This window comes from Ascaphus truei, chromosome 4 (genome assembly GCF_040206685.1).
Source record: "Ascaphus truei isolate aAscTru1 chromosome 4, aAscTru1.hap1, whole genome shotgun sequence".
Lineage (NCBI taxonomy): Eukaryota > Metazoa > Chordata > Amphibia > Anura > Ascaphidae > Ascaphus > Ascaphus truei.
Window position 1 is genome coordinate 298,233,236 of NC_134486.1, and position 12,598 is coordinate 298,245,833.

The following is a 12,598-nucleotide window of genomic DNA, read 5'->3' on the forward strand; positions in this document are numbered from 1 at the left end:
CCACCTAGTACCAAACGTGTGCTGCTTGGGCCAATATTTACTCGCCCGGGGGTTAAATCCACTCGCCCGGGGCGAGCAAATGTATAGGTTTGTCGAACACTGTGTGTATATATATATATATATATATATATATATATACACACACACACACACACTGTGTGACATGATTTATTTAACAAAAATAAAGCCAAAATGGAGAAGCTATGTGTGAAAAACAAAGTACAGTATACCTTATTATTCAATAGCTTATAGAACCACCTTTACCAGCAATAACTTGAAGTAATTGTTTTCTGTATGACTATCAGTCTCTCACATCATTGTGGAGGAATTTTGTCCCACTATTTTCTTTACTTTCTTTTTTATAATTGATTATATCCGTTATCATTATGGTATATATTATGTATATTTTTTTACAAATGTTATTATTAATAGTATGATACAAATTTAATGTTAATGTCTATATCCACTTAATCTAGTCAAGTATAACTTGTGAGTCACTATCTACACTTAATTAATTTATTTTATTTATATATACAGGTTTGTGATTTATTATGTTATTAATTTTATAAGCACATTATTAGCTATATGGTCATTTTTCCCTCTGATATAAGTTATATTAAGTACAGCACATTAGATACAGTATATGTAAGTATTTATTGCACTTAGAAATTTCTTATTTATATATTTTTTCACACTTATAATATTTTGTTTATATATGTATATTTATATTTTTTATACATAGGATTAGATTAGGTCTCAACAAATTCCCTATTGCGTTGTACTACTATATATATATATATATATATATATATATATATATATATACAGTGTTCGACAATCCTATACATTTACACGCCCGGGGCGTGTGGATTTAACCCCCGGGCGAGTAAATATTGGCCCAAGCAGCAAACGTGTTTTTTTTAAAATTTCCCCTGCTCCCGCTGAAATTTTCCTGCTCGCGCTAAAAAAAAAAAAAAACTCCCCCTACCTGACAGCTGATTGGCGCGCGCTCACAGGCTTTGTGGGCGCGCGGCCAGGCTCTATATGAGCCCCCCCCAAAGAGCGGCCATTCTTTCTGCCCGGACATCTGTTGGAGGGTAAGTACTCTCCATGCTGCGGCCCCTCTGCTCCTTCCCTGCAAGCAAACCCGTGCGACCCCCCTGGTCCCCACATGGCTCCCTTCTCACCACCGCGACCCTCTGCTCGTGCCCTCTCCCGCCAGTATGCGCCTTTGCGTTAGCTCTCCCCTCCTCCTGTCCCCTTCCCCTCCCCTCCTCCTGTTCCCCTCCCCTCCTCCTGTCCCCCTTCCCCTCCTCCTGTTCCCTTCCCCTCCTCCTGTCCCCTTCCCCTCCTCCTGTCCCTCGATCCACCGATCGCTGCCCGGGACGGGAGGTCCCCACTGCTGCAGCCCGGTTGTCGTAGGGAGGGGAGGGCTCTCACCACGTGCCTCCCTCACTTGCTTAATGGTGCATACCTGATTGCCCGTGCACTGCGGGACATGCCGACGGGAGGAGCAGGGCAGTGGCGGCCAAAGCGAGGCTGACTGTCCCGTTGGGCGCCCGCCACGTGACTCCCACCCACCCTGCCACCTCTCTACCTCCTCAAAGCTCCACTACGCCCGTGTGAGGTATGGGGGGGGGGGGAATGTCGGCCTGCCCCCCCCCCCCCCACGAGCGGGAGATGGGTGCGGGTGGGTGAGGGAGGAGCGTGGTGGTGGTGGTCGCGGCCTTCCCCCCCCCCCAGTCACCCACCCAGCCAGTCACCCACCCACCCAGACAGCCAGTCACCCACCCAGCCAGTCACCCACCCAGCCAGTCACCCACCTAGCCAGTCACCCACCCAGTCACCCACCCACCGTCACCCACCCAGTCACCCACCCACCCACCCAGCCAGTCACCCACCCTCTCTCTCTGTGTATCACCCACCCTCTGTGTGTCACCCACCATTTCCCCCTTCTGTGTCTCTCCCCCCCACACTCTCCCTCTCTCTCCCCCCCACACTCTCCCTCTCTCCCCCCCACACTCTCTCCCCCTCTTCCACACTCTCTCCCCCTCTCTTCCACACACACTCTCTCTCTTCCCCACACACTCTCTCTCTCTCTCTTCCTCACACTCTCTCTTCCCCACACTCTCTCTCTTCCCCACACACTCTCTCTCTTCCCCACACACTCTCTCTCTCTCTCTTCCCCACACACTCTCTCTCTCTCTCTCTCTCCTCACACTCTCTCTTCCCCACTCTCTCTCTCTCTCTTCCCCACACACTCTCTCTCTCTCTTCCCCACACACTCTCTCTCTCTCTCTCTTCCCCACACACTCTCTCTCTCTCTTCCCCACACACTCTCCCTCTCTCTCTTCCCCACACACTCTCCCTCTCTCTCCCCCACTCTCACACTCTGGATCTCTTATTTACCCTATATATCTTAACTGCCCTATAGTACACCGAAATAACCTATACTGCTTTCTTCCAGATCTGACTCAAGCTTCACACGGAAGACATCAGAACCCCCCTCTAACACAGAAGACAGGTAAGGAACACATCCCCTCCAAAGTATAACATTGGGTGAATGAGGGTACCTGGACATTGAGGGACTGCGGATCAGGTAAGATCCCAGGCGGGATTGCTGTTTTAGATATTGTGAAGCGGGGACGTCCAGACACTGGTTAAGGGGTTCAGCAAACTAGTCATTCACACCTGGCTTTTATTTCTAGATCCGACATTTACACACACACACGTAACCAGGACGAATTGTAGTATAATGTAATACAATAAATACATTTATGTCAAAAACGAATGTTGTTCTGACTAGGAATTTATTAAATGTATTTTATTGATATATTTAATTTTAAAGCGAGGTTGGGGGCGGGACTAGGGGCGGGACTAGGGTTGGGGGCGGGAATAGGTGGCGAGTAGATTTTTGGGTGATTTGTCGAACATATATACATCTTTTGCATCTTTATCAAGTATGTTTATATAGATTTCTTAGTGTTTTTCATTTTTTCTTTTATTTTTTGTTGTTTGTCAGAATTAATAAAGTTTGCTTTGTTTTTATGTTTATGCTTATACACATGACCTTCATTGCCTGTCAGGAAGTAGCGCATACGTGCGTTCCAGCTTGGGGTGGTGTTGGATCACGATGACGTCATCCCGGGCGCCAGATGGCTGCCTCTGGATGATGTACGGCGGCGCGACTTACCCCAGACGCACAGGTATGACGCTACACCGGCTAATTTTGGCATGAATTGTGCAGGTATAAAGAGTGCAATATGGTATGTCTAATTACACCTTGATAAAGTCCCTATGGGATGAAACACGTTGGTGCGTTCGCTCTCTCTTCACCATTGTTCATTGATTAATAACCTTTAACTTTTAATATGGAGTTGCCCTGAACTTATTTTCTCTTCGTGGATGGATTCTGTGCTGTGCTCCTTTGCTCCGCTATTTTTGTACATTGAGGTTTGTAGGCAATTGTTTATGCACAGCTCTCTTAAGGTCCAGCCACAGCATTTTAATCGGGTTGGGGTCTGGACTTTGACTAGGCCATTGCAACACCTTGATTATTTTCTTTTTCAGCCAGTCTGTTGTAGATTTGCTGGTGTGCTTGGGATCATTGTCCTGTTGCATGACCCAATTTCAGCCAAGCTTTAGCGGTCGGACAGATGGCCTCACATTTGACTCTAGAATACTTTGGTTTACAGAGGAGTTCATGGTCGACTCAATGACTGCAAGGTTCCCAGGTCCTGTGGCTGCAAAACAAGCCCAAATCATCACCCCTCCACCACCGTGCTTGACAGTTGGTATGAGGTGTTTGTTCTGACATGCTGTGTTTGGTTTTCGCCAAACGTGGCGCTGTGCATTATGGCCAAACATCTCCACTTCGGTCTCGACTGTTCAAAGAACATTGGGGCTTATGCAGAGAGGATAGAGAAGGGAAATAGCACCATATTTTGGAGAAAATACTTCCCAGAGAAGCTTCTCCTGCAGAGAACATGGAGAGATTCATAAAATTCTCCACAGCAGGTTTCTTTACTTTAAAAATTGCCAAACACGTGGAGAGATTGGTAAATTCGCCATGTTAAAATAGGGTGGTATGCAGGTAGCATAGATGCACTGCAACTCGCCATTCTGCCCTATATTATAGTGAGTTCAATCTAGCCAGAAAAACTTGGCAATTTTGAATCTCATCAGAAAAATTAGGTAACACAGCTTTCTGCATACGACCATAACTTGCTCCAATTCTGTGGCTATTTTCTTGCCGTTTTCACATTAAATAACGTTCCTCTCTGCATAAGGCCCTTTGTTCCATAAGTCTTGTGGTTTGTTCAGATGCAACTTTGCAAACCTAAGCCGTGCTGCCATGTTCTTTTTAGAGAGAAGAGGCGATCTCCTGGCAACCCTTCTAAACAAACCATACTTGTTCAGTCTTTTTCTAATTGTACGGTCACGAGGGCCAGCACACTGTGACTGCCATAAGGGCATACAAGCAGTTAAGGGGTTCAACAGACAATATTATGATACTGAACATAGGTCCAAGCTGAATACGAATAATGTAACAAATGATTGAGACACTGTTTTGGTTAAAAAAAAAATGCATTTTACTCTGCAAAGACATCCAAAAGCATAAAACAAAATCCAGTGAAAAAGATCTAGTTGCTAAAATTGAAGATTTTTTTTTTTAGCTCATAAATAGAACTTTGGCATTCAAAATTCTAGCTGTAAATCCTACATTACAAAAAAATGGCCTAACAATGGCAGCCATCCAGTGGCTTGCTTCTAATCAATAAAATGATGACTGTATTTACATGAGGTATCTTGAGCGAACTTGGTAACAAACAGGACTTATCAAACCCTCCGTCTATTTCTCCACACCCCAAAGCTGTGCTTTAAAATAACGTTATGAATCCACAGCATTTTCTACATACAACATAAATAAACAGAATCTTTGTAACACCCCAATGCACACGGGCACTACACTTGAAGAGCATATGTACAATAATCGTTAAACATGTAGATATTTTATGCCATTTCCTACCACAATTTCTGCAAAAAATTACAATTACACGCTGTAACAAGATGAAAAACATCATTGATGTCATTAAACAAAAGAAGTTAGAATACAAAGCGTTACTTAATTTATATGTGGAAAAGGCACAAAGGTAGAGAGGAATTAGATGAATAGTGCTAATGAGTTATTAATCATGTGTTCATGTTTGCAGATTACGCAATATTCGCTTTCTGCCTGGACGAAAAGTGAATATTTACAAAAGACTGAATTTACCAAAGTTGTATACTGCATCTGTAAACAAGCAATGTAAGTCTGATTGCAGAACGCTTTAGGAAACAAGGTGCTATGGGTAAGAATAAGGTTGCCAAACATGGTTTCACTTGCAGTACCAGTTACAATATCAAAAAATGATAGGGAAAAATCTACACATTTATTTTAAATGATTAACATACTATTTTATATACAATGTTCCTATTTAAAGGACAAGCATGGGTGGTGCTCTAAATAGTTCCACGAAATTGCTCTTATTGTTTTCCAGCTTTATGTACAGGAAATAGAAAAAAAAATGGTACAGGAAGACAAATAACTTATTTAACACTGGAAATGGATGCATCAAAAACGGAGTGGGGTTTAAAGACATAAAAAAGGTCATTGTTATTCACATTCATGAATATAGTAGCTAATATTTACTATAAACTACTACAACTATTTATCTCTACAGGCTTCAACTTCTTCCCTGCCAGAAAGGCCTCAAATGCATTCCAGGACAATGCCTTTGAAACCCTTTTGACAGTAAATGTGTACTTGCCAAGCGCAGCTAAGCCATAAAGCACCACATGTCCCATTCATCTGAATGGGCCGTATGAGGCCCTTGTCCGTCACACTATTTAGCAAACATGGTCCTAAATATTATCAATAAGATGCAGGCTATGCAAGTTAAAATGTTTTTCTCCATCTCAGCAACAGCATATTTAACAGCAAGCTGCATACGGCAATATTAAGTGGATGCCCCATGTTTAAGATTGTCTTTGCAAACTACAAAAATGCCACACAAAGCTATATCAATAGTGCTTGATGTGAATTTAAAGCCAGTTGTACTGGCTTTAATAAACAAAGTATGATATTCAGAAAACCTTTAAATAAAATATCTATTACTTTTCTTCTTAACCACTGCTGGTATTTACACATCAAGCAAAGATACTGCCAAGTCTGCTTACAAAGTACAGCTCAACCCCCTTATAACGCTGGAGTCCAAAGAATCACATGGCGTTATAAGCGGATCGCGTTAGAAATAATGTACAATTGTATGCATTGTATAATAAAGTATTTAAGATACCAATAATCGTGTTGTAAAGTATTCATAAATACGAAAATTGGGAGCCACGCTTGCATCGCGTTATAAGCGGATTCGCGTTGTAACGGATCGCGTTATAACAAGGGTTGAGCTGTAGCAACTGCACGTGCTCAGAAAAAATAATACAACAGGAAATGTCACAACAATTTAGTTTACTCCTCTCTTTAAGCTTCTAAAATCTCGTCTTCATCTAGCGCAGGTTTTCACTTAAAAACCCCAACTGCACTACTAGATATTGTACTGTAAATGCTATGGATCTGGAAAAATGCATTTAAAACTCATTACTACAACAATACTGAAGTCATGCCTTCTAAATATATGCACAGAACATTTTGTTAAGTGGAAGTAGGTTAAAGATGACATGCTCATAAGACAAAACCCTGTCCGTTGCATGTGTACTCACCCCGAGTATCTCTAAATACCTTTACCTTGCCATATCACGGTGCAAATTGCCGTTATTTCCCCCTTTTTCATCTTGATCACTTACTTTAGTGGGAAACCATTAAGATGATCTGTTTTGTAATGACATTTTCTGCATGGAGTTTGAAAAATGGTAAACCATTGACGTTTTCTAAACACCTTCCTCTTTCAGATCTGATGGCTACAACTTTGAAATGACTTCTGCATTCTTTCATTAGCTAGATTTGGAGCCTGTAACTAAAGAAAAACATACACGTACGGTATGTGTAATACTCGATTTTGTTTATGAAGAAAAATGACTAATGGCTAAGTGGGACTGCACCTTTAGGGTAATCCTGACCCGTGCCACTGCCAGGCTTTGTGCTCTCATTATCAGGCTTCTCACACTGTCCTCCAACTACGAGTAGTAACCTAAAGAAGATTTAGGAGCGGTCTTTGGTGAAGTGCCCAAGAACAGTATCCTTGGTTCCTGTTAACAAGTAGAGCGTTTTAGACAGTGCCTGTCATTTTACTCATGATCAATTTACATGCGGATTTACACACGTGCTACCTATATAAATCAACAATATTTTCTAAATGTGCATGGATATAGTAGGGGATTTAAATAAAAAAAGAGAAAAAAACCTGTTGTGAAAAACAGAATCTACTTGCGATACCTTCTGCCTTACGTAACAGAGAAGCCTGAGAAGCAGTCACAATGCAAAGTACTGCACCTTCTCCACCTGCTTTTGCTGCCAGGAGTTGCTTAGAGCGGACACAACTCTTTAAAACGTCTGTGTCACATAGCAAGGTGATGGAAATGGTGAAAGCGTGACAGCACTCCCCACATACAACACCTCCCCTGACATGTTTTGAAGATTATTTCATCATTAAAGCTGGTTAATGTACAGTAAATACTCCCATATATAGCTTGATTCACTACATAGCGATTGCTGTTACCATGCGGTAAGGACCGGCCACTTCAACAGCCGTTAACAGGTGATAGTAGCCACTGCCATCCCTAAAGGACACCTCTAACACTGCTTCTGATTCTGCAGGAGGTATGTTTACCTGACCATAGAACCTTGCAGCAATGTCAGTGAAGTAACAATGCTATAAACTAGTGCTGAGAAAATTCACAACAGAGGAAATCCCTGGCTAGCTCAGCATACATTATTTTACACTACCTGTAATCCCTAAATTAGAAAACTGCTGCAGTACAAGTGACGGTAGTTTGAAAAAAAAAAATGGCTTCATTTTTAGCACATGGTGCTGCAATTTTCAATGATCCTTTTGTTCACCGCCCATAAGAAAAAATCAACAGCCACTTCGGGTTCACCAACTGCAATCCTCAACATCCTATTGTGACATTGTCCCTTTGATCAAATTACGACAACACTTCGGCGTCATCCCAGAAACCGCACTGTAATCAGTAATCCTTAATACTGCACCTGTACAGGAATCCGCTCTACAAGTAGGAGGAACCAAAGACACCCTCTGCCATCATAGCAGTATGACACGTACATGGGCAAAAGAATCGGACTAATAAACCTTGGTTTCTTCAGTACTTTTTTCATGTGATGAAGAGAGATAGCTGGTTATGAACATAACATTTTGCTGAATTCCCATGCGTTTTGAAACTCGATCACAAGAACTTGCACAAGTCAATGAATCTGGAGAGTAAACCACTGATACATTCACAGCCTGAGCAAACATTCAGTAGTTTTTAAATAATAAAAAATACAATAATAGGACATTCCAGCCAATTCCTCATTTTTTCCATGTTAGCGATATGGCTAGGTTACATAGGAAATGTGTCTTTCGATGTACTATTTCAATGTCTCAAAATGTGCATAGTAAATTTGCTCTTTCCATTATAGCTCCTAAGTAGAAACGCAAGGAACTGTAACACAGCAGCATTTAATACGAAGGCTTTGCGTCCAAATCTATCACTGGGTAATGCAATTGTCTCCCATATCCTGAGCATAGCAGTCTGATAATGTAGTCCTCAGTTCATCAATATCCTTTCGTAACTGACACGTATCTGACAATTGCTTGCTAAGGGTCTCTGTGCTGTGGCAGGCTTCGTTTTCCCCAGAGGAGCAGTATGGAGCTGTGGAAAACAAAATACACAATGTAAGACATCAACTCCCTGCCGCTTGCTTCCTTCTCCCGCCCTGAATTCGAGGAGCCTTTCCTTCCACCACAAGACAGGTCAAGGCAATAGAATAGGATGTGTAACTATCCCCTTTATATCAATGTGAAAACGATTGCAGAGCAACCGGTTCTAGGAATCTTCACCAGTTAGAGAGGCCAGATTCTGTGTCACATCTTCACATTCAATCATGTCATCTACACCACCATCTCATTTAAGATGTAAACCGGAGGTTTGTGTTGACACCGCTAAAACAAGCCATTGTGAACCAAATAAACTAGAACAAAAAAATCACTTAAAGTAACATAGTATGTGGCCATTACTGTAACAAGTGGCAGAGTTGTAGATCCCAAGGCAGCATCATTTTGTATTGCACAACATTTGCAGCAATCCAGAGATTGAAATCAGGTAGCATTTTGTGTCTTGATGCATTTTTTCCCACTATCTAGTAATAACAAATATTTGGCATTATAAAAGTCACTTACACCCAATGCCCAGGAGTAGAGACAGGTTTGGCTCTTTGCCCTGGACTCTCTGATTCAGTATACTGCAAAGTGCTTTCAAGTCAAAGAGACAGTGAGACATTTCCTTGAACAGCTGCTCCGCTACAGGTATCTTCTCAGACAGCGGCTGCTGGGATAGCTGTATCTGCTCCACCTGCCGTCCCATGTGTGCATTCTCCTCCTTTAATTTGTGGTTCTGTATGGGGAAACCAGACAACAACAACATTACCATATTACTATTTTAATTATGTAGCACACATGCGCAAACTGCCCAAAAGGGCATCAACTTATTTCTTGTGATCATCATCAGAGCCGTTCCCAATGGAGAACTATGCAATTTCCTCAGAAATACTCAATCATCCCGAGAGTAAAAGTTTGACTTATTTGTATCTTGTGAAAAATGAATATGAATAGTTTTCTCAGAGTCTGCCGAATTCAAATCACATCCAATACTTACGTTCATCTGTTTGACCAATGACAGCTTTATCGTTGTGCTCTATTCCAACTACCAAATTACCGGTCTGCAAATAATATTGTAACCAAAAGACCGTCACCAAAGGCTGTAAATAACCTCCAAAGCTTGAGCTTACCATAGGCATGGTAAACGCTTAAACAGTTATTTTGAAGTGCTTACACTTTTTTATTATTATTTACTTATTTTCAAGCTGTCAATCAGCTGCATTTAATATAAATAAAATGCCACGGTTTAAACATGTCTTATGAGGTTCTGCTCCTCTCAAGTCATTTGTATTTGTTACTCTGTCTCTTTGTCATCCGTTTGTTATTAAATATGCATGACCTAAATGTGCAGAAATTGTGCATCTGAATTTTGTTTAACATTTTAATTTCCTTTCTCTCACTGCAATAATAAAATTATGCTAGTTTGTTCCCCTCCATCTTTCATATAATTACTAATCCACAAAGTAATTACGTCAAGGTCAATCTTTAAATATTCAGCCTTGCATTATACACTATATGCAGGCAGATAGAAAGTTAGTACTGTCTATTATGGTTTAGTTTGATAGCTTCTACCCTGGAAGTCTCAGTTCTCTGTCACAGCATTAAAAGCACAGCCTGGGTCAAAGAAGTGGATGGCCAGTAAAGTTACTCACAAGTGGCCGGTTCAACCTTTGGGTCTCAGTGTGAGGATGGCGGCTGACCTTGCATTGCGTCGCTAGTCGTGGCTACATAGCATGTACATATTTTATTTATTTATAAAATATTTTACCAGGAAGTAATACATTGAGAGTTACCTCTCGTTTTCAAGTATGTCCTGGGCACAGAGTAAAACAAATAATACATGGTTACAAATACAGTTACATAAATGAACAAGGTATACATTTATATACAAGACATTGCATGCACAGTTAAAGAAAATATATATTATGAGCGTATGAAACAGTTACAGACCAGATTAAAGTGTGAGACAGCCTTAGATTTGAAAGAACTTAAGCTGGTGGTGGATATGAGAGTCTCTGGTAGGTTGTTCCAGTTTTGGGGTGCACGGAAGGAGAAGGAGGAACGTCCGGATACTTTGTTGAGTCTTGGGACCATGAATAGTCTTTTGGAGTCTGATCTCAGGTGATAGGTACTGCATGTGGTAGGGGTGAGGAGCTTGTTCAGGTAGCTGGGTAGCTTAAGTTAAGGTGAGCAAACATATGACAAACCCCCACCAGTGTACAGAGTACTGCAGTGATAAAGAACACTTCTGAGAACATTCATGTCTTAGACATGTCCCCAAACCTAATCACATTACAGTGCTTCCACTGCAGCCGGTAGGTTTGCTTGCCCTTCTTTAACCCAGGCTTTCCTGTTAAAGCTGCGAAAAACTTCAGGCATAAACTTAAACGTACCAATGTTAAAGTGATCAGGTGAAAAACGTGACACATTAGGAGTGCTCATTTGCATGGCCATTACCCAAAACCCCCGATGTTTGTTTGAGCAATGCACTGGATTGTCTGAAAACTATACATTTATGTTGATGGAAACTAAAAATAAATGTAGTACCCTTGCCATAGACAGAAGTATGTAGTCACGTCTATGAGTCTTTATTGCAGAAATTACAGCGGTGCTTAACACGACATGTTGCTTCAAGAAAGATAAATGAGGCATCTTCAATCTCACGGAGAACACTATTGGTCTTATGTCCTCTTGTCGCATGCAGTCAATCAGGCTTTCAGAGGCCATCATAAAAGGCATTATTGTGGCATTCAATTGAAGGCATTTTCCGAATTGGAGCAATTCTGTTCTGATTGCTAAAGAATCCTCATGTAGGTGAGATTAGCAAATGGAAGAAGTTATATGGAAGAAAGAAATCCCAGAGAGATTTGCATATCCTAAATCTTTCTTCCCTTTAAATCAATGATAATCCATTAGAATTACAGTTGTGGTTTTTTTTTAATGGGCTTTGTTTGACGGAATAGTTACATAGTTACATAGTAGATGAGATTGTAAAACAAACAAACAAAAAAAACCACATGTCCATCGAGATCAACCTATGCTAAATGTAGTAGACAGATACTTTATCCTATATTTGTATTTACAATATATTGAGTCAGAGGAAGGCAAACAAAAAACTCCTGTGAAACATTATCCAATGATATCTTATAAGGGGAAAAATAAATTCCTTCCTGGCTCCGATAATAGCAATCGGATTTCTCCCTGGATCAGCATCCTTCCCATGTTTACTTATTCGGTATATGCCTTTATAGTGTTTTCTGTAATCTCATGATGAAATTGAAGCTAAACAGAGCAGTATTCTTCAAAACTAATGACCAATTATTGGCTAAGTGTTTTTTAATGCACGATAGATGGCCACATAAACTCCTTTGGTTTGTGCTGCTGCCTCACAAACTTTCTTTAAAACTACCAAACCACAAAATAACTACAGTATGTGAAGGCCAGGTCTTGTATTATATATAGAGGCAGATAAAAAGGCTCCAGCATTGGTTCGTTTTGCAGCTTCTACCTTGAAAGCCTCCGTTCTCACTGTCGGTACTATAAGCAGAGCCCCACTGTATATATAACCTGCTATAATGCAAAGGGACGTTTTTAGTCAGGTGATAAAATACAAAGGTAAAAATGAAGCAGTGCTTACTCTGTGATAGACTGCTCCAAGAGGAGACAAAGCTCTTCACTTTCTGCAAAATCACCATTCCTTACAAGAGAGTATGGAGCTAGCATAA

The 12,598-nt window shown here is 41.1% G+C and overlaps 1 protein-coding gene across 3 annotated transcripts in view; it reads right to left on the reverse strand.

Annotated features, from left to right (window-relative positions):
* Positions 1-4,569: 4,569 nt before the first annotated feature.
* Positions 4,570-12,598, reverse strand: part of CEP85L (centrosomal protein 85L) — a 259,428-nt gene continuing 251,399 nt past the window's right edge. For all 3 annotated transcript variants that reach the window (XM_075597741.1, XM_075597740.1, XM_075597739.1), the window contains exons 12-13: positions 9,396-9,609; positions 4,570-8,868 (exon numbers count right to left, since the gene is read on the reverse strand). In XM_075597741.1, the coding sequence (XP_075453856.1) occupies positions 8,705-8,868; positions 9,396-9,609 (378 nt within the window). In that variant the 3' untranslated portion in view covers positions 4,570-8,704. The remainder of the gene's footprint in view (positions 8,869-9,395; positions 9,610-12,598) is intronic.